The 21,680-nt window shown below is 63.8% G+C and overlaps 2 protein-coding genes across 2 annotated transcripts; both read right to left on the bottom strand.

Annotated features, from left to right (window-relative positions):
- Positions 1-1,631: 1,631 nt before the first annotated feature.
- Positions 1,632-8,403, bottom strand: RDH5 (retinol dehydrogenase 5). The gene is given in 6 exon segments (XM_024110441.3): positions 1,632-1,946; positions 2,640-2,693; positions 2,696-2,802; positions 4,670-4,928; positions 5,089-5,410; positions 7,431-8,403. Coding segments are annotated over 5 exon segments (957 nt in total). The 5' UTR covers positions 5,402-5,410; positions 7,431-8,403; the 3' UTR covers positions 1,632-1,722.
- Positions 8,404-8,780: 377 nt separating this feature from the next.
- Positions 8,781-16,354, bottom strand: BLOC1S1 (biogenesis of lysosomal organelles complex 1 subunit 1). The gene is made up of 4 exons (XM_024110398.3): positions 16,197-16,354; positions 14,318-14,390; positions 12,019-12,151; positions 8,781-9,396 (listed from the first exon to the last, which is right to left on the bottom strand). Exons 1-4 carry the CDS (start codon positions 16,255-16,257, stop codon positions 9,286-9,288), a joined length of 378 nt encoding a protein of 125 aa, XP_023966166.2. The 5' UTR covers positions 16,258-16,354; the 3' UTR covers positions 8,781-9,285.
- Between the last annotated feature and the right edge of the window lie 5,326 nt (positions 16,355-21,680).

The raw sequence follows: 21,680 nt of genomic DNA, 5'->3' as shown, positions 1-21,680 counted from the left end.
CCAGGAGGGGGGGGGATTCCTACACACATGCCCTGGGGGGTCCATGCTGGGGGTCCCAGGGGAGCAACCCCCCCCCCGCGTCAGTGGTGAGTGGGGGGCAGGGCCTGCCCCCAAGTGTTAACCCCTCTGCTGCTGCAGCGGGACCGGGAGCCTCGTGCCCAGCTCAGTGGGGGGGCATGTGTGATTTTTTCCCCGCCCCCCCATCCCTCTGACCCCTGAGTTACCCCCCCCCCCTTCCAGCCCAGGGCTGGTGACCACACACCAAGAATTTCACCCGCCTGGGCTGGTGTTTGACCCCCCCCCCCACGCCCCCAAAAGCATGGTGGGAGGGGGCTGGACTTGTTCATCTCTTCCCACCCCCCCCCTTCAATATTTTTCAGCCCCTGAAGGTCTCTGGCAAGTGTTGTCATGGAAACTTGTCCGGCCGCTCCCCTCCGGAAGGGTCTTGCTTCCTGCAGCAGGAAGGGGGGGGAGCCACCGGGGCCCCCGGGGGCTGGGTGGAGACAGGCGGGGGGGGGGGCCCTGCTGCTGAGCAGCTGAGAGCCTGGCCCCTTCCAAGCCAGCAGGAGCCCCTGGGCTGGGGCCGGGGATCAGCTAGTCGTGGGGTGAGGCCGGGGGCCCCCTGCCGACCAGACATGGGGCTCGGCCCTGGCGCCCGGTGGCCTCCTGGTGTCCCCTCTGCCCCCCACAGTGGGCGTGGGGACCCCCCCGCTCCATCTCCGGGCCCCCAATGGCCAGGCAGGGGGGCTCCGTGACCCATATGTGCCTTGCTTGAGGCTGGTGCATGGGCCGTGCAGCTGAGACCCAGTAACTCGACTCACCTGGGGCCAGCCCTCGGCTGGGAGCAGCTCACTCCCGCCTGCTCGGATTGGGCAGGGGCCCAGCTGTGCCCCCCCCGGGAGCAGCCCATCCCCCATAGCGAAGGAGGCCTGGCTGCCCCCATTGAGGGCTAGTGGGACGTGACATTTACTGTCTCCCAGCTGGGCCCCCTGCTGGTCACATGTGGGGCTGCAGGAGGGGAACCTAACCAGCCCCGAGCTTTGCAGGTTCAAGCCCCGGGGCCGGGGCTAGCAGGATGGGAGCTGCGGGCGGGTGGGCCTGGCCCTTACAGGGGCACCCCTCACGGACCGCACGGGGCCAAGAGTGGGCACGATCCGTGAGTCCGTAACAGCCCCAGGGCAGCGTGGGCACGGGCTGTGACTCGCCCAGCCAGGGGTCCTGCTTTCCAGCGCCCTGGCCCCAGCGCCCCCTTGAGCAGCTGACACCCCCCCACACACTGGCTGCCTCTCTTCCCAGCAGCTGGGCTGAGAACCCCCGAGTCCTGACCCCCCCCCCCACTCCACTGGCCCCCTCCCTTCCCTGCAGCTGGGCTGAGAACCCTGGAGTCCTGACCCCCCCACACACTCCACTGGCCCCCTCCCTTCCCAGCAGCTGGGCTGAGAACCCCTGAGTCCTGACCCCCCCCACACTCCACTGGCCCCCTCCCTTCCCAGCAGCGGGGCGAGACCCAGGAAGCCCCCCGCTGTCGCACTGAGCAGGGGGCTGGCGGGAGGCGAAGCCAGGCTGGGAAGGGGAATTGCCCGGTCCCTGCCCGGGGGAATGTGAACAGAACCGAGCGGGCCAGGCCTGGCGTCCTTTGGGGGCTGGTTTATTTCCAAGAGGCTTTGGGGGGCCGGGGCCCAATCACATTCTTTGGGCTAAACCCCACGTACAGCGCTGGGGCTAGCGGCTGCGGCGAGCCGGCTTCGGCAGGATCGTGGCCAGCACAACATCCACCAGGAAGGCCGGCAGGTAGGAGGCCGGTAGCCAGAGCAGCTTGGCGTCCCAGCCGGCACTGTACCGCGTGCGCGGGTGCTTGGCCTGCAGCGCGTGCTCCATGCAGCTGGTCACCTTGCTCAGGTCGGGGTCGCAGATGAAGTTCATGATGAGACGCTGCACCTTAAGGTCTGGGGAGGGGAGGGGGTTGGTGAGGCAGGGCTGGGCACAGCCCCCCATGCATGGCTCCCATTCCTGCCTCCTGGGCCACTGCCTACCTGCCCCGGGCACCTCTGTGTTACTAGTGAGATGCAGCCACCTCTGGGGTGGAGCACGGCAGCTGTTTAGACAGGGATGCCTTGCCTTGCCCGGCGCTGAGATTCAACCACCTGGGGGCGGGGGCAGTGTTTATCCAGCCATGCAGCAACTGGGCAGGGGAGTTTAGGACAGGAAGTGAAGGTGGCTCTTGCATCCAGCGGAAGGCACAGCACTTCCTGTCTCCTCAGGGCTGCGATTCTTTTCTTGTGTCCCCTGCCATGCCCCCCACCTCTGCTTCTGCAGCACCTGGGTTACGCAGCCCCCACCCCAGCAGCTGGGAGGGGTTCCCCATTCAGTGGCCATGGGCTGGACTGAGACACACGGGGATGGGGGGGGGACAAAGAGCAGCCCCACGTGGGGAGTGCAGGGGATCAGCTGACTGTCTCCCCACAGCCCTGTTCTGCAGCTGGGGAAACTGAGGCAGGGTAGCAGGTAAGTGACTTGAGTGGGGGTCTCACAGGATGAAGGGGGCCCCCCATTTCCCTTCAGCCTGTGACCTGAGCACCCCAGTGCCAGAGGCCCAGCTCTGGGGGTTGGCCCTGGCCGGCCCGGGCCCCGGCACTCACACTGCTGGAAGAAATCCTCCCCGTAGCTCTGCCTGGCCTCGGGCGCCAGCTGCTCCACAGCTCCTGCAGCGAGGCCTCGATGGCGTCCAGGCTAGTCACGGCCGTCTTGAAGAACCCGGGTTCGACGATGGACACGCGCACCCCGAAGTGGTACATGTCCCGCCTGCAAGGCACCGGCGTGAGCTGCGGGGGAAGTGCCCCCAGCCCCAGGACAGCCGGCGGGGAACAGGCCGGATCCGGAACGGAGCTGAGTGGCCGGTGCCCAGGCGTTAACTCCGTGTCCAGAGCAGGAGCCGACTCTACCAGTGCCACATCAATGCGGGGGCAGGGCAAGAACCCAGGAGTCCTGGCTCTCTTCTCTCCCCCCCCCCTAACCACTAGCCCCCACTCTCCTCCCAGAGCCAGGAGAGAACCCAGGAGTCCTGGCTCTCTTCTCTCCCCCCCCTAACCACTAGCCCCCACTCTCCTCCCAGAGCCAGGAGAGAACCCAGGAGTCCTGGCTCCCAGCCTGTCCCCCAGCAAAGAGTTGAGGGATTGGGGGTAACCCAGGCCTTCTCTGAGAGGGGGCCTGGCAGGGGGCACTACCTCCCAGCGCGGCATGGCAGGGGGTCGGGGATGGGGGCTGTGTGACAGAGAGCCGGGGAAGGGGGCAGGATGTGGGGGGCTCACCGCAGGCTGTCAGGGAAGGGACAGGGAAGGGGGCCGGGAAGGGGGCAGGATGTGGGGGGATCACCGTAGGCTGTCGGAGAGGGAACAGGGAAGGGGGCCGGGAAAGGACAGGGAAGGGGGCAGGGGGTTGGGGAAGGGACAGGGAAGGGGGCAGGATGTGGGAGGCTCACCGCAGGCTGTCGGAGAGGGGACAGGGAAGGGGGTCGGGGAAGGGGGCAGGATGTAGGGGGCTCACCGCAGGCTGTCGGAGAGGGGACAGGGAAGGGGGCCGGGAAAGGACAGGGAAGGGGGCAGGGGGTTGGGGAAGGGACAGAGAAAGGAGCCGGGGGCCGGGAAGGGGGCAGGATGTGGGAGGCTCACCGCAGGCTGTCGGAGAGGGGACAGGGAAGGGGGTCGGGGAAGGGGGCAGGATGTGGGGGGCTCACCGCAGGCTGTCGGAGAGGGGACAGGGAAGGGGGCCGGGAAAGGACAGGGAAGGGGGCAGGGGGTTGGGGAAGGGACAGGGAAGGGGGCCGGGGGCCAGGAAGGGGGCAGGATGTGGGAGGCTCACCGCAGGCTGTTGGAGAGGGGACAGGGAAGGGGGTCGGGGAAGGGGGCCGGGAAGGGGGCCGGATGTAGGGGGCTCACCGCAGGCTGTCGGAGAGGGGACAGGGAAGGGGGTCGGGGAAGGGGGCAGGATGTAGGGGGCTCACCGCAGGCTGTCGGAGAGGGGACAGGGAAGGGGGCCGGGAAAGGACAGGGAAGGGGGCAGGGGGTTGGGGAAGGGATAGGGAAGGGGGCCGGGGGCCAGGAAGGGGGCAGGATGTGGGAGGCTCACCGCAGGCTGTTGGAGAGGGGACAGGGAAGGGGGTCGGGGAAGGGGGCCGGGAAGGGGGCCGGATGTAGGGGGCTCACCGCAGGCTGTCGGAGAGGGGACAGGGAAGGGGGTCGGGGAAGGGGGCAGGATGTAGGGGGCTCACCGCAGGCTGTCGGAGAGGGGACAGGGAAGGGGGCCGGGGGTCGGGGAAGGGACAGGGAAGGGGGCGGGATGTGGGGGACTCACCGCAGGCTGTCGGAGAGGGGACAGGGAAGGGGGTCGGGGAAGGGACAGGGAAGGGGGCCGGGGGCCGGGAAGGGGGCAGGATGTAGGGGTCTCACCGCAGGCTGTCGGAGAGGGGACAGGGAAGGGGGTCGGGGAAGGGGGCCGGGGGCCGGGAAGGGGGCAGGATGTAGGGGGCTCACTGCAGGCTGTCGGAGAGGGGACAGGGAAGGGGGTCGGGGAAGGGACAGGGAAAGGGGCCGGATGTAGGGGGCTCACCGCAGGCTGTCGGAGAGGGGACAGGGAAGGGGGCCGGGAAGGGGGCCGGATGTAGGGGGCTCACCGCAGGCTGTCGGAGAAGGCCTCCACCGTGTACTTGGAGACGCAGTAGCCGCCCCCGTTGGCCGAGAGCCGCCCCAGCACGCTGGACGTGTTGACCACGCGGCCCCGCGCCCGCTTCAGCAGCGGCAGGAGCGCCAGGGTCACCTCGATGAGGCCGAAGGTGTTGACGGCCAGAACCTGCCGGAAATCCTGGATCCGCATCCACTCGGTGGGGCCGATGGGGTTCGCCACCCCCGCGTTGTTCACCAGCCCGAAGAGACCTGGAAGGGAGCCGGGATCTGCCCTGAGAGCCCCCCCGAGCCAGATCCTCTGCCCCCCACGGTGTCCCTGGCTGGGTGCCCCCCCCCAGCACCTCCACACTGCTCCCCACGGTGCCCCCTGCTGGAAGAGGCAGGGAGCTCCCCCCCCCCCCCCGCTCACCTTTCTCCCCCACCTCAGCCTGCACCCACGCCGCGGCCCGCCGGATGCTCTCGCTGCTGGTCACGTCGAGCAGGGTGGCCCGCAGGCCGGCCGAGCTGGTGCGCTGCAGGTTGTCGGCTCCTTTCTGGGTCAGGCAGCCGGCCAGCACCCGGAAGCCCTTCCTGTCCAGCCGCTTGGCCAGCATGTGCCCGAAGCCCGAGTCGCAGCCCGTGATGAAGACGTGCTTGTCCTGGACACTGGCCAGGGTCTGGCGGTCCCGCAGGTACCAGCCCAGCGCCCACACCAGGGCCACCAGGCCCACGTAGAGCCACATGGCTGGCACCTGCGCCAAACACACCAGCCTCAGAGTCGGAGGGGAGGGGATCGTGCAAGGAACCCAGGTGTCCTGGGTCCCCCACCCCCTCCCACCCGCTTCCCTCCCGGAGTAATTCACAGTGTTTGCGGCAGGGGGAGGAGGGTGCCCTGAGCAGGGGGTTTGGTCCCCAGGCTCCAGCCCACTGGCTTCGGGCAGGTGCCGGGTCGGTGGGTGGCCGTGGCCTGGGCAGGCACTTACCACTTGCCAACTCCGTGGCACAGGGAGACCCCCACCCCCTCGCTCTGTGCAGCCGCCCTCCCGGGGGGGGCAAGAGCCCCCCGCAGCCACGGCTCCCCCTTACCCCCCACGGCCGGTCTCCGCGACAACCTGCCCGAAGTAGGCCATGGGCCTCGGCCGGGCGTGCTGCGGATTAGCCGGGATCAGCGCGTCAGAGGCTCCCGTGGGGAGGGGCCGGGGGCACTGGGGATGGGGCTTCTTCCCTGTTACAGAGATGGAGAAACTGAGGCACAGAGCGGGGTGCCCCCCCCTTGGTGCCACATGCCCCCGGGCTCGGGGCAGGGAGCCGGGCAGAGCGAAGCCGGCCGCTGGCCCCTGCAGTCACGAGGGGAGAGCTCAGTCCCCTCCCCCGGGCACTCTAAGCCCCCTGGGGCTCGGGGGGGGGGAGAGCTTCCTGTCTTACCTGCTAATCCCCCTGGCCGGGGGTGTCGGTGCCTGGCCCCCTGCGTCGCCTGCTCCCCCCCTGGACGGGGTGAGTGGAGCCATCCAGTTCGCCCACTCGAGCCCCCAAACAACCCTGCCTTGAGCTGGGGCCTTGGAAGGGGCCACGGGGGGGGGACAGGGTGACATGTGGGCTCTGCACCTGGAGGCACTGCGGGGGGGAGGGGCATGCTCAGTCGCAGGGGGGGGACCCAGCGCCCCCCCCAAGAACCAGGGTTCTACCGAGGGGCTCCCGGCAGTGGCTGGTAGGAAGGGGGGAAGGTGGGGTCCGTTCCCTGGCCCCGACGGCAGAGCTGGGCCGGCTGCCCAGTGCCCCGTGGCTGGGGGGGGGGCATTACCAAGGGGGATTAGACCCGTGCTCCTGAATCCTCTGAACAGCGAGAGGCCCGGCCGGGGAGGAGGTTTCATACCCTCGAAGGAGTTGGGCGCGAGGGCCCCCGGGGGCTGGCTCAGGTGGGACTGGGCCAGTCCGCGCCTCCTCCAGGGGCTGCACCCGAGTCTGTGCCTCCCCCCCATTGCAGTTCTCCCGGGGGGGCATGGCGCCTGGGCTGGAGGCTGGAGCCTGGGGACCACCCCAGGGTCTGTCTGGTAGGCCCAGTCCTGCCCCCTCACAGCAGGTGCTGGTGCCAGCGTTGGAAGGGTTAACGGAGGGGCAGGCTGCCCTCGCCCAGGGGCCCAGCTGGCCTGAGACCCGTCGACAGGGTCGTGCCCCCGGCCTGCGGGCGCCTTGAGGGGGCCACACGGGTGCCCTGGCTCCACGCCAGCCCTCGCACCAGCCACAGGCAGCGGGATGCAGGAACGGCTGGACCACTGCTCCGGGCGGGCACAGCAGGGCTACGCTCTGGGGCTGGGCTGGACGGGGGGGAGCTGCCTGCCTCTCGGCACAGCTCCCGAAGGTCCCCCAGACAGCAGCAAAATGCCCTTCCTCAGCAGCTGCCAAAGGGGGGCAGGCGCTTTGTGTTTCAGGTGGGTAAACTGAGGCACAAAGCAGGGGAGGGGCTGACCCACGGACCCAGCGCAGGGCTGGGAATGGAACCCAGGCGTCCTGCCGCCCCATCTGGGCTTTCAGTGGCCCCCAGCCCGGCCCCATGCAGCCTCACCACGCCAGGGCAGCTGGGGCGACCCACAGGTATGGGGGGGGTCAGTGGCTGAGCCGCTCGCCCCGTCCGTGACCCCTGCTCCACCAGCCACCAGCTCTGCCCCCTACGCCCCTCACCCCCGACACGCCTGGCATCACCCCTGCAGCTGGGCCCTGATCCAGCTGCCACCCCCCGGCCCATACCCCCTGCGCTGCCTTCGTCCCACATACCTTCCTGCTGTTCAGACCGGCTCTGGGGCCGGGGCTCAGTCACACAAGTTCTGCTCCAGGCAAAGTCCAGGGAAGAGCCGATTGCCCCCCCCCATGGGGCGGGCCCTGCCAGCCCGGCGCTAAGCCCTGCCAGCACCACGCCAGGAGGAGCTGGGCACAGCGGGCGGTGCCAGGGAGGGGGGCAGGGCCGGCTCTGCAGCAATGGGGCCCTGCACCCACGTAGCCAGCGCGCCCCCGGGAGCCCCAATCCCCCAGCGATGGTCAGGGGCACGCGCCCCACAGCCTGGCAGCGAGGGGTAACGGGGGCTCTGGAGGGGACCGGGGCAGCCGGGCCAAACCAAGGGAGCACGACAGAAGGGGTGAGGGCAGGGGAGGGGGCGGGGGCAGGAGACGCCAGGAACCTGCCATGTTGGACCCACTGAGCCGCACAACGTCGGGGGGTCTGTGAAGTCACCCTGCTTGCGATGCACGACTGCTCTGTGCCTCAGTTTCCCCAGCTGTAGGATGGGTGCCCCAGGGTGAATTCCCTCATGGCATATGGGGGGTGGGGGGGAACCAGGCTCCCTCCCCCTCCCCCCCATGCATGGTGACATCAAAGAGACGCCAGGACACGCTCGGCAGGCCGGGGCCATGGGGCCGGCCTGGGCAGGGGAGGGGGTGGGAAAGGGGCCCCCCCACTGCCCTGCACGGAGCAGGGACACCCCCCCCCGGGCCTGGCCCAGCTGGGGGGGCATCCGAGCGGGGAGCATGTGCTGAGCATGGGGGTGGGGCAGGATTAGCCAGTGCCCGGGTCACACGGCTCCTTTGTCCAGGACTCAGAGGCGGATTTAAGTGCGAAAGAGGATTTGGGGGTGGGGAGGGGGGAGCCCTGATCCGACATTAACTCCCCCTCCCCCACGGGGCATGGTACAGCCTGCACTCCTGCCCCCCCCACAGCGCCCCCTGCTGGGAGCCCCCCCAGCCTGCGCTCCTGCTCCGCCCCTCGCAGCACCCCCTGCTGAGCTCCCCCCCCGACCAGCACCCTGCCCTGCCCCCACAGCACCCCCTGCTGGGAGCCCCCGAGCCAGCACTCCTGCCCCGCCCCCCACAGCACCCCCTGCTGGGAGCCCCCCCAACCAGTGCTCCTGCCCCGCCCCTCACAGCACCCCCTGCTGAGCTCCCCCACGACCAGCACCCTGCCCCACCCCTCACAGCACCCCCTGCTGGGAGCCCCCCCAACCAGTGCTCCTGCCCCGCCCCTCACAGCACCCCCTGCTGAGCTCCCCCCCAACCAGCACCCCCTGCTGGGAGAGGCTGGGTTCCCCTTAGCGCCCAGCTCCCCCCTTACAGAGGCTCTGACACACATCCTGCTCCGGTTTAACTGATACATTTTATTCCATTCCCCAGCAAAGCCCCCCCCACCCGAGCCAGTGCTCCTGCCCTGCCCCCCACAGTGCCCCCTGCAGCACTGCGCTGGGGGGCAGATCCCGTCTCCCCCCTCCCCGACCCAGACGCCCTCTGCGACCTGCAGGCCAGTGAGAGGCTCAGGTGGCACCAGGGCCTACACCCAACGGCTCCCCCCTGGGGCAGGGCACCAGACGGGCCAGCAGCCCCCAGGGCCAGAGCAAAGTGCCTGCGGCCGGGGTTCCCAACACCCCCGCTGGCTGGCAGGACGGTGCCCGTCCCCCGGGCAGGGACACAGGCAATGCAGGACGGCTCGTTTCTTCCTTGCTCCCTCCACCCAGCCGAGGGGGCAAACCGCTGGGCCGTTCCCACTGGGCGGGTGCCGGGCGGGGTGCAGCTGGGGCCAGCGGGGGGGGGGGGGGTCCTGAGCCCGGCAGCCAGGGGGGTGCGGGGGCTCCAGCCGGGCGGGGCCTCAGGAGCTGGAGGGCTGCAGCTGCCCCTTGTAGACGTACTCCAGGGCGGTGGCGATGGTCCGCATGTCCAGCTCGATGCTGCGCGCCCAGTTCTCCACGTCGCCAATCTCCTGTCGGGCAGAGGAGACCTCAGGGCCCAGCCTGCAGGGCTGGGCAACGCCTCGGGCACCCTACACCACCCTGCCTGGGAGGGCCGGCTCCAGGCACCAGCTTAACAAGCAGGTGCTTGGGGCGGCCAAGGGAGAGGGGCGGCACCTGCGGCAATTCGGGGGCGGCAGGTCCTCACTCCCTCTAGGAGCGAAGGACCTGCCGCCGAACTGCCGCCGCCGATCGCGGCTTTTTTGTTTTTGTTTTGCTTGGGGCAGCAGAAATGCTGGAGCCGGCCCTGGCCCCCGGTCCCCAGCCCATGGGGCCCACACGCTGGGGCTGCCTGTGCCCAGGCGCAGTTCTCCCCTCTGATGTTGTACTTAAAGTACTGCACAGGATCTTTTTAGGGGGAATAAGGCAGAACGCCACAACAATGTAGATAAATCTCTGATAATTTTCATATGACTTTACATTGTGCCTCTTCATATAACCTTGTGGTGGGTCTACCCACGTGTGACCTCTGTTTTCATGGGACTTTGTATCAAAGCCTCATTTAGAAACTTTGCATTGCCCTTGGTAGAATATTATAGCCCCTAAGGATAGAATAAGATAGAAGAAAAATTTATTTTTGCTAGCAGGTTTCAGAGTAACAGCCGTGTTAGTCTGTATCCGCAAAAAGAAGAACAGGAGTACTTGTGGCACCTTAGAGACTAACAAATTTATTAGAGCATAAGCTTTCGTGGACTACACTTCGGAAGAAGTGGGCTGTAGTCCACGAAAGCTTATGCTCTAATAAATTTGTTAGTCTCTAAGGTGCCACAAGTACTCCTGTTCTTCTTTTTGCTAGCAGTAGAACAAGAGCTCTCCCCCCCCCCCCTTAATCAATTGCCCTGTTGAATGAATGAGGTGTGGATGAGCAAGGCATGGAAGGCAGCACCTCCAGACAGCCTCAACTGTTGGAGAGGGGCTGGGAGCCAGACCCAAGGACAATCAAACGTGTCAAGTGGGCTCATTAAAGACAAGCAGACATACCGACGGCCTCGGGGGTTAGAAGCAAGCACCTTCTTTTGGAAACACCCTCTTTGCAGCATTGGGACAACACTCAAAAGAAAGCAGCACAAAGGACCAATGGACACAGACACAGAGTTTGAATCTGGTCTAGATTTGCATAAGAGGAAAGCTGCTATAAAAGTGAGGTGTCTTGCAGAGGACCCCGGGTCTCGTCTTGTCAACATGGGAGCATCGATCCGGATCGGCAGAAGCCCGGCTCCACCCCCTCACCCATCTAACTCACCTGGCCAGTGAAGTTAAGGGGAGCAACTAATTGGTAACAACAAGACGGAGTGTGTTTGTGTGTGTGTGAGTGTAAGTGTAATATATTATATGCATATAATACAGTGTTAATAAATACATGTATTACTAATAAATGTGGCGTTTTGTCTTATTCCCCCTGAAAAGATCCTGTGCAGGACTTTAAGTACAACATTGACCAGCAGGTGGCGCCCTTCCCCCGTTCAGCACCATGCACAGCAGCTGAGTGACCAGCAGGGGGAGCTACCCGGGGGTCCCCCCCCAGCTCTGCCGGTGCCCCTCACTCCCGACCCGCAGCCCCCCCACCCTGCCGGTGCCCCTCACTCCCGACCCGCAGCCCCCCCACCCTGCCGGTGCCCCTCACTCCCAACCCGCAGCCCCTGCTAGCCCAGCCCTGGCCCCCCCCACAGCCCTGCCGGTGCCCCTCACTCCCGACCTGCAGCCCCCCAGCCCTGCCGGTGCCCCTCACTCCCGACCCACAGCCCCTGCTAGCCCAGCTGAACGCCTCCTGAGCACACAATGCCCGTCGTGCTGAACCATCCATTCCTTGCACCCGGGGAGCTGACGCTGCTCCACACATTGCACCCGTGCCCAGTGGTGCAGGGCCCCGGAGCCAGCGTGGGCAGGACCTGGCCCCCAGCGGCGTGAAGCCAAGCAGCCACTCCGCAGTGGCAGGGAACACTCCTGGCATGTCGGTATGTCCGGCGCCGAGGCTGCAGGTGGGCGAGGCCAGGGGAGGAGGTGCTGGGCATACGGCCATGCCAGCCCTGCTGGGTGGGCGAAGGGGAGGAGTCGGGCGCCAGCGGGGGGAGGGGGGGCTCTGACTTTGTGCGGTGACAAGCGCCGTCCCCCACGCCCGGTGGGCACAATGCCGGCTTTGAGGGCTCAGGCCAAGCCAGGCTCAATGGGCCGATTCTCTGCCCTGGAGCGAGTGCTGTGGGGAGGCCGGAGGGAGACCAAACAGCTCTGATCTGGCAGTGGCGGGAGAGGGCGGCGGTGGTGCCAATGCCAGCGTGATGGGGGCACAGGCAGAAGGCCAAGGCCCTGGGGGGGGGGGCAGGCCGGTGTCAACAGAAACTGGCACCAACCAGCTGCCTCCCCCAGCACGGTGCCACCCCCCTGCTCCACACCATCCCCACCCCCAACGGCCGAGCGCCCCAGGGAAATCAGAGCCCCCTCCCGCCAGCTGACCGGAGACCCTTGGGGGACCCTTTCCCAGCCCTGGGCTGGAGGCAGGAGGGCACCTGGGCGAGGGGGTTTCTCTGCCCTCGGGGCAGGGCGGGGGGCAGCTGGGCAGGAGATCCGCCCCCCAAGGGCGTCCCGGGCGCACTGACCTTGAGCGCCTGGTTGAAGTTCTCCACCATGTTGATCCACTGGCCCGTCTGCTTGGCGAACTGGGCAGCTTGGATCTGCAGCGTCTTCACCTCATGGTCCAACTTTCTCTGGTTCACATAGGCCTGGGCCACCCTGGGCAGGGCAGGGGGGGGGGGATCAGCCAGGCCCCGGGAACGGCCCCCTCTCCCCCCCCACACAGGGACATACACCCTGCCCCCCGTATCGCCCCCCGCCGGCCGCCCCGCACGGGGACATACACCCTGCCCCCCGTATCGCCCCCCCGCCGGCCGCCCCGCACGGGGACATACACCCTGCCCCCCGTATCGCCCCCCCGCCGGCCGCCCCGCCCGGGGACATACACCCTGCCCCCCGTATCGCCCCCTTCAGCGCCGGCAGCCCCAGCAGCGGCTGGCCGGGATCCAGAGGCCCAGGCCGGGGCAGGCCCCGGAGGAGCACGCCCCGGAGTGGGGGCGGAGGCAGGCGCTGGGAGTCTCTGGCCGGGGAAGTTCCCAAGCCGGAGCAGCTTAGCGGCTTGGCAGCATCTGGGACCCATTACCAGGCCCTGGGAGCGTCGGGTTCTCCTCAGGCCAGGCCGCACGCAGGACACCCGGTGTGCCCAGAATGCAACAGGGCTCCTGGAGCGGGGAAGGGATCCAGCCCGACAGCTGGAGGGGGTGTGCCAGGCACTGAGTTCTGGGGCATGGGCCGTGGGGCACGGGCTGGGGGAGGCATGTGGGCCGGGCTAGCTTCCTCGCGCGCGGTATGGGCGGCAGGGCAGTCACCCTCGCAGCCAGGCAGGGAATGCAGGCACAGGAGAGGGACTCGCACAGTGGGGCAGCAGCGAGGGGACCCAGGAGTCCTGCCCTCCTAGCCGCCCTGCTCTAGCCACTAGCCCCACTGCCTCTGAAGCTCCCAGCCCCTCCCCAGGGTGCTTTGGCCTTTCTGCTGGGACCACCACCAGGAGGCGCCTGGCAGGGCCACCGGGAACAGGGCTGAGACCAGCATGTTCGTTTCATGCCAGGGACGGAGCTTACTTTCCCCAGGGTCTGGCCCGGCGTGGGGCTGCGTGCCCGTCACGGGTACAGCGGCTGGTGTGCCCGACCCAGCTCGGCTGGGGAGCCGGAACAGACAGAGCCCCCTCTGCAGAGACGCGCCTGGGGAGGAGCCCACCTTAGACGTGTCTGTGTGGCAGGAGGCTCCCGGGGGCCAGGTAACGCCCAGAGCCCAAGGGCATGGAGCGCTGGCAGCAGGCCCCCGGCTCCTCAGCCCTGCCCTGCAGCCAGCCCGCCCTGGAAGGCTGCGGGTGCTTGGAGAAGGGGCAGCCTGCCTGGCGGCAAAGGGGGAGAGCCCTGCTCTCTCTTGGAGCCCGCCAGGGAACCCGCACCACGACGCTGACCAAAGCCTTTGCAACCGAACCCTTGCAGGCCTTGGCCGGGAGGGAACCAGCCATTATCAGCCCTGAGGGAGAGGCCCCTGGGCGGGTGCCCATGGAGGGAAAAGCCAGCTGCCCAGAAGCCAGCTCGCTGCCCGATGAGCAGAGTCACATCCCTGCTGGGAACACGGCCGCAAAGTTCCCTCTGCCGAGCCGCTTCCCGCAGTCAGGGGAGCGGGATCTTGGCCAGGGACTGGCAGGGAGCTGCCCCGTTCGGGGGCGCTGAGGAGTCTTTGCGGGCTACGGTTTTCAGAGGATTACGCAGCCCCAGCTAGCGCCAAGGGGGGGGGGCCAAGCAGAGCCCAGGGCGATAGGCCCCGGAGCCACACACAAAGCCGGACCCTGCCATTGGCCTGGGCCGCAAATCCAGAGCATGAATTTCAGTGAGAGGTGCAGGGTTCGGAGCCCTGGGGACCACAGGCCCACGACCCCCAGGGCTGTACCCCGCCCCCACCCAGCTTCCCCCACCCTGGGTGGCAGCGGGGGCTGGACCCCAGTCAGTGCTTGGTCTTTGTGGCGTGAAGGGGCCACACCCCAAAAGCACATCGCTATCCCCACTTCGCTGTGCTCTGAGGCCTGCGAACTCATGACACTCAGGCCACTAAACAGCCATCAACGGGTTGCTGTCTGCCTGGGTGGGACGACCTGGACGAAAGGTTTCGTACCCCATTGCCAGGCTGCCCCCTGCCCCCACAGGGACTATGCCTAGGGGCCAGGGGCAGTTCAGTCGCCAAGCCTATGTAGTGCCACTCACTGCTTCCCCGGAACTCCCTGCCCAGCCCTGGGGAGGCCCCGGGGAAATGCCGTCACCGTGCGCCGGGCAGGACACGCTCTTCCCGATGCTGCCGGGCGGCTCGGCCACTCACCCTACGTTCAGGTGGTCCGTCAGGGCCTCAGTCAGGCACGTGGCCGCAGCAATGGCCTCTCGCCGTCTCCGCTCTGCAAGGGAAAGGCTCGAGTGCCTCAGTGTTTGTACTGTGGGGAGGGAGGGGGGGCCCAAACCAACTGCCCCTTTACAGACGTCGCCCCGCCAGCATTGATCCTGAAGTCGCAACCGCGCAGACCAGCTTGTGCAATGGCAGGAGTTCCTGGAGACGAGGCTGGGCTGATCCCCGTGAGCGGCGGCGGCACGTCCCCCATCCCAGGCGCTCAGCGGGAGCAGGGAGCTCTGGGGTGACAAGGGCCAAGCTCGTCCTTCGAGGTGTCTGCGTCGCCTGGGAAACGCTGTCAAAGCTCAGGTAACGAGAAGGTATTTGTACAGCGCTAGCGGGCGCGGGATCTGGTGGTTAGTCCGGGCGGAGGGAGGGAAACGGGAGCTAGGACTCCTAGGTTCTACCCCCGGCTCTGGGAGGCCAGCAGGGTCTCGGGGATTACAGGAGCCAGCGTAACCCACACACCTCCAGGGTGTGGGGTTCTGCACCGACACCACGAGAGAGCGAGATTGAGTCTGCTCTCCAGCCGTAGCTAACAGCCAGATGCCTTTTAGATCAAGCACTAAGCTCCAGAGGTCCCAGGTTCGATCCTATCCGCCGCCGACCGGCGTCTGTCGGCGTCCCACCACAACTCCTTGGAGTCGCTACAGGCTGGGGACCCACTGGCTGAGCAGCAGTTCTGCAGAAAAGGACCTGGGGGTCACAGTGGACGAGAAGCTGGATAGGAGTCAGCAGTGTGCCTTTGTTGCCAAGAAGGCCAATGGCATGTTGGGCTGCATTAGTAGGAGTATTACCAGCAGATCGAGGGACGTGATAGTTCCCCTCTATTCAGCATTGGTGAGGCCTCATCTGGAGTACTGTGTCCAGTTTTGGGCCCCACACTACAAGAAGGATGTGGATAAATTGGAGAGAGTCCAGCGGAGGGCAATGAAAATGATTAGGGGTCTGGAGCACATGACTTACGAGGAGAGGCTGAGGGAACTGGGGTTATTTAGTTTGCAGAAGAGAAGAATGAGGGGGGATTTGATAGCAGCCTTCAACTACCTGAAGGGGGGTTCCAAAGAGGATGGAGCTCGGCTGTTCTCAGTGGTGGCAGATGACAGAACAATGAGCAATGGTCTCAAGTTGCAGTGGGGGAGGTTTAGGTTGGATATTAGGAAAAACTATTTCACTAGGAGGGTGGTGAAGCACTGGAATGGGTTCCCTAGGGAGGTGGTGGGATCTCCATCCTTAGAGGTGTTTAAGGCCCGGCTTGACCAAGCCCTGGCTGGGATGAGTTAGTTGGGGTTGGTCCTGCTTTGAGCAGGGGTTGGACTCGATACCCCCTGAGGTCCCTTCCCACCCTGCCAGTCTAGGAGTCTCCGCTCTATCCTGGCTCGGGGGGGGGGGGGCGAGCGGCTCGGGGGGGTCAGAGCAGGGCCGCCCGGGCTCAGGACACCTGGGTTCCGACTCCAGCCCTGCCACTGATCCGAGTCGCTCCCCCGCTCCGTGCCTCAGTTTCCCCACCGCAAAGCAGGGTCCAGCCCCCCACCCCCAGCTGGGGGGTACACGACACCAGAGGGGCCACGGCCGCTCTCGAGGGTGACGTCACGAGATGACGCCACGAGAAGAGTAACGGGGTCACCCCCGAACAGTGAGGTCACGAGCGTGACGTCATCACGCGGCGCCATGGCGATCCCGAAGCCTGGCGCGACGCGGACAGGCAGGTCCAGCCCCCCAGAGTGACGGCCGCCCGGGCCAATAGGAATCCGGTCCGGGGGGGGGGGAGCAGGTTGCCATGGAGACGCCGGGAGCCCTCCCCCCGGGCTCTCACCTTGCTGCTCCCTCCGCTCGCTCTGTTTGGCCTGGTGCTCGCGCAGCAGCCGGGACAGCATAGCCGGGCCGGGCCGCGCCGCTCCGCGCGCGGGGTCATGTGACTGCGCCGCCACGTGACCCCGCGGCCCCGCCCCCCGCGACGAGGGCGGGGGCCTACGGGGCCAGAGCGGGGGCGCGGGAGGGGAGGGGGATGTCGCCCCCTGGCACCGGGGGGGGTGGGGTGGTTGGCACTTGGGGGGGTGTGATGCAGTGGGGGGGTGGCCGGGGGGGGTTGGCACTTGGGGGGGTGTGATGCAGTGGGGGGGTGGCCGGGGGGGGGTTGGCACTTGGGGGGGTGTGATGCAGTGGGGGGTGGCCGGGAGGGTGATGTGGTGGGGGGTGGTTGGTACTGGGGGGGGTGATGCAATGGGGGGTGGCAGGGGGTGGTTGGCACTGGGTGTGTGTGATGCAGTGGCGGGTGGCGGGGGGGGTTGGCATTGGGGTGTGTGTGATGCAGTGGGGAGGTGGCGGGGGGTGGTTGACACTGGGGGGGTGTGATGCAGTGGGGGGGTGGCCGGGGGGGGTTTGCACTGGGGGGGGGTGATGCGGGGGAGGGTGTTTGGCACTGGCGGGGGGCGTGATGTGGCCAGAGTCAGCGCTCGCTGAAGAACATTAATGGCTATGTTAAGTCGACACACAGACCAGACCCCGGAGTCCCTGAAACGTTTCACAGAGTCTGGACTGAGTTTCTGGCAAGCGCGCCTCACTCATTTGGCCTCACACAGTGTAAACCCAGCTCATAGCAACCTTAGAATGGCCTTAAAGTGTCTCCAGGAGCTCTGATTTCGCCCTTCCACACCAGTCTCACGCTGGGGGTGTGACAACGCCTGGCTGGAAAGGGTTAAACATCCTGCAAAATAAATAACCCTCAAAAGACATGTGGGGAGAGAATGTTTGTGGTTTTGGGTCTTTACATATGTATGAGTAGGATCGTAATCAACAGTCCCTGTCTATGCTGTATTCTGGTCATTCAGAGGTCAAAGGGAGATCCTATCAATCTCGGTATTCATCTCTCTTTGAAAGGTGCTGTGAATGGTGGAGGAACAAGCAAATGGCCTTATGTTAACCAGTGATGGGGAAATGTTCAGGGTGATCTGTGCAAGCAGTTTGCTGCAACTGAAGGCTGTGGGAGTGATTTAATCCAGGAAGTTTCAGTTCCTAACAGCCAGAAATGTTCTGTTGTGAATGGATCCACTGACTTTCCTTTTGAGAGATCCCGTGTGATTAGCTTTGAGAAGGTCTCAGATGGAGTAAGAGCTGCTAAGGAAGTGGAACCAAGTGGCTGGGTTTGGCCAGCTTGTTGGGAAGACAATGGTGTTGGAACAGGAATGTCTCCATGCTGATTCTGTGAGCGAACAGTCTGTGCTTCAGGGTCTGAGGACAGGGGTTTCAGAGCAGAACAGTTTTATGGCTGAATGCTTAAGGATGCAGGGGAGAGCAAGCAAACGCTCACGCTCAGACTCTTTGGATTTGTGTGGTCCAGAGTCCAGCCTTGGAATTGGTAGCAGTTAAGGATCTGAAAGCTGGTGAACAAGCTAGTGTCTGTGTTGATGCACATTACCTGGCTGACAGAGAGAAGAAAAACTTGCTTTACAGGACAAGAAGAAAAAGGAAAACTTAATTTTGCAAAGGGAAGCCACAGGGTAACCCTAAAAGACCCAAACCCCAATGGTATTAAGGTGTGGCATGACAAACATGATTGTAGATGGACACTTCAATGGATTTGTTGTTATTGCTAATGGTGATTTTTGAACGAATGTTTTGCTAATATCAAGAATTGTAAAAATATACAATGTGCCTAATCTTTTGGAAAATCCCTTGAACACATTAAGAGTGATGAATAAGAACACAGTATGTTAAAAGACCTTGTGATACTGATGTTTCACAGGGCTTGTCTACACTTACATTTTATAGCACTCTAACATGCTGGCTCAGGGGTGTGAAAAATCACCCCCTGAGCGCAGCAAGTCTGAGCGCTTTTAAGCACTGGTGTGGACAGGCTCCCAGCGCTCGGAGCTGTTCCCCTCGTGGAGGTGGATTACCAGGAGCGCTGGTAGAGAGCGCTCGTGCGCGACCACACTCGCACTTCAAAGCACTGCCCACATTGCGCTTTGACGTTTCCAGTGTAGACATACCCACAGTTAATGCCTGTGAACAGTATTGGAACTTTTTACAGGGGAAAAGACGTTCCAAACCTGATGTGCTGTATGAAAAGGGAAACTGAGGCACACTAGCATATTGCTTTCACGGCTAAATGCCAAAATTCCTGTACTATGGACAACATTCATTTCTACATGTTAATTGGGTTCCAAACATTTGCCAGAGCTTGTATGGATACAATAGCTATTGAAGGGAGCTGCATCATCTCCATTGTGTCTTCAATCCTGCTTCTGACCTCTGGAGGGACTTTGCTACACTGAAGCTCTGAGCTGAAGGACCCATCCCAGCTGGGGATGTTCCAGAGACTTGATTTGAACCTGCAGTTTATTCCATCCCTGCTACAAGCCTGAACCAAGAACTTTGCCATTCCTGTATGTAATTGATTCCATTTAACCAATTCTAGCTCTCATCTTTATTTCTTTAGATTCTAAAGGATTGGCAACAGCATGATTTGTGGGTAAGATCTAACTGGGTATATTGACCTGGGTCTGGGGCTTGGTCCTTTGGAATCAGGAGAACTTTTCTCTTTTACTGGGGTATTGGTTTTCAGAACCATTCGTCCCCATGACGAGTGGCACTGGTGGTGATATTAGGAAACTGAAGTGTCTAAGGGAATTGCTTGTGTGAACTGTGGTTAGCCAGTGGGGTAAAACCGAAGTCCTCTTTGTTTGGCTGGTTTGGTGTGCAAAGGGGCGGTGACTGCCCTGCTCTAAGCAATTTGTCCTGAATTGATACTCTCAGTAGTGTCCTGCCAGAGGCCGCTTTGTTACAGGGGCGTTTTGCACGGGGGTGGTGGGACATGGCGTGCCTCCTCTGTGCCCGGGGTGGGGACTGACCCAGCAGGGTGGTGGTTGGCCCCGGGGCTGGCATGGAGCCGGGGTGTTTTGAGGCAATACAGTGACGTGTTCGGAGGTGGTGTTACCGAGGCACATCACACACAGCGCCATGCGAGACCCTGTTGCCAGAGCGGTGACGTTTCTGACGCCACCACTAACGCATTGTGATGGGACGCGGTGACGGAATCTGACGTGTCTTTCCCACGCTGCCCCCTGAAGCCGTGACGATGTCAGAGCTGCCTTTTGAACATCCCCAGGCTCGGTGGCATTACTTTCCCGGGCAGCTGTGCCACGCTGTGGGATGGTGGTGAAGTTCTGCCGCAGTCCGGTGTTGCTTTGTCACGGCACGTTGTGAATTGAGTCGGCAGGACAATGTGTGGATGCAGCGTCCTCCCTTTGTGCTGAAACCGCCGGTGGGAGCTGAGTTAGTGAGCTTGTGATTAGCATCAGTTACACGCCACAGGGAAAGGACCCAGAATAAGTGTCAGGAAAATAGATCCCAGACAAAAGAGACAAGTGAAACACTAACTCTGTTTTCTGTTTTCGTTTAGATCCTATCAGAATGAGCCCGGCGGCCTTGTGGCTGTATCCAAGCAACAGCTGAAATGCAGCCACCTCTGGGGCAGGATGCATCAGCTGTTTAACAGCACCCAGCAAGTTTAGGACAGGAAGTGGCGGAGAATCCTATAGCTGATTGACTCTTCAGGAGGATGTTAGGAAGGCAGAATGGAATTAGCCGGGTTGGAATTAGGTCAAGACAGAAAAGGCCAAGATTAAGGCCGGTGAACTGGGACTCTGGAGATCTGGATTCAGTTCCTAGCTCTGCCACCGGCTGCCTGGGAGGACTTGGGCCAGTCCCTTCATCTCTCTGGAGATAGTGCTCCCTCCTTGGCCCCACCCATTATGTAAACTGAGAATGACCTGACCATCCACTCGGATCTTCTGGAGGAGGGCTGGCCCCAAGGGTGCAGCTACCTCTTGGGGGGAGACAAGGAGGGTCCCCACCACTCTTGAATTTTGCAGGCTTGTCCCAATTTTAATACAGTGGGCTGCACGTTTCCCTTCCCAGGATGAGCCAGGACCGTTCATCAGCCTCTTCTACACCCGGGGATGGGCAGCGGGGCCTTGACTTCTCTCTCATTCCTTCCCCTTCTTCGCTGCTTCCAGCTTTGATCCTTCCGAGTCCCGGCTCTGGGGCTGCGTTTCCTGGCGTGGCCTGGGCTGTCCGTACGATGGACGGTTCTTGGGCTGTCCAGAGCCCCATTCTCCTCTCCGAGAGGGCTTCGCACTGCTGACTTGGGTGGAGTTACTCTGGTTTTCACCGGTGTCAGCGGCAGGAGAATCAGATCCTTTGTGACTGCCAGTGCTTTGGGGGCCCCTTTGTCTGTCTTGGTAGAGCGCCTAGTGCCGTGGGGATCCCAGGCCTTGCCTGGGGCTCCTAGCCACAGATCATATCATCTGGCTCCCATCAGCGTCACGCCTGGGCCCCTCTGGATCTGTGATGTGTGGGAGGTGGGGGGCTCTCGTCTCACAAACAGCTGGGTGTTTAGATGGCGTGGACGGCTGCCTGGCTGCCCGGCTCCATCTCAGGGCACGATGGATGCGGGAGGCGGCAGGTACGTGAAGTATCAGCAGACCGGGAAAGAGCTGGCAGGGCTCCAAAGACGGGGAACCTGAGCCTTCGCGCTCGAGAGCCAGGAGCACTGCGGAGATGAAATTAGCCTGCAGTGGACTCCAGACGCAGCACCAGCTCCCGAAGGGTGAGTCGGCAAAACAGCCTGTGGGGTCTGAGCTCAGCGCGGTCGGCTGGCGTCAGAGCTGGATTTAGAGCTGGCATAAGGCAGGATCTGAGTCTGGTGAGCTCAGTAATCCAGCTCTGAGTCACTGGGACAGCAAGGCTGGGGGGCGGAGGGGCTGGTCCTTGGACATGGGATTGGGGGTGTTGGGGAGCCCAGGGAAGGAAGAGGTCTGGGACGCATGACTCAGTCGAGCCCCCAATCTGCTCTAGTCCCTCTTTCCCTCCAGGGGGCTGACAGCCTCCTGTTTGGTTATTCAGCCCAGCGCCAGGCAGGGAAAGACGGGACTTGGAGCCCCAGGGCTGGAGTTTTGGGTGCAGAATGTGCAAAGATGGGCCTTGCGACCGACCTCGTGTGATGGAGTGGGGATTAGTGATTTGGAAGGAATATTGTGCGTGCCTCGGTTTCCCCTGTGTGGTGCCTGGTTAACTAAGTGGTGGGTAAAAGGTTGTTTATTCTTGGCAAAGACCCAGAGATCCAGGTCTGACTGAGGCCGGGCTGTCTGGACCTAGGGCCCCAGGCCATGGACAGTCCCAGAAGACAATGGCCCCTTCCGTTGCCCCGGACATTTGGATCCTAGCAACTAAGGACCATGGATGGTTCCCCCTCCGCAGGAAGCCAGCAGGTTGTGGAGAACAAAGGGCTAAGGAG

The sequence above is a fragment of the Chrysemys picta genome, chromosome 22 (assembly GCF_011386835.1).
Source record: "Chrysemys picta bellii isolate R12L10 chromosome 22, ASM1138683v2, whole genome shotgun sequence".
NCBI classification, from domain to species: domain Eukaryota; kingdom Metazoa; phylum Chordata; order Testudines; family Emydidae; genus Chrysemys; species Chrysemys picta.
Note: the sequence above shows the minus strand (reverse complement) of the source record. Positions and strands in the feature narration are given on the sequence as shown.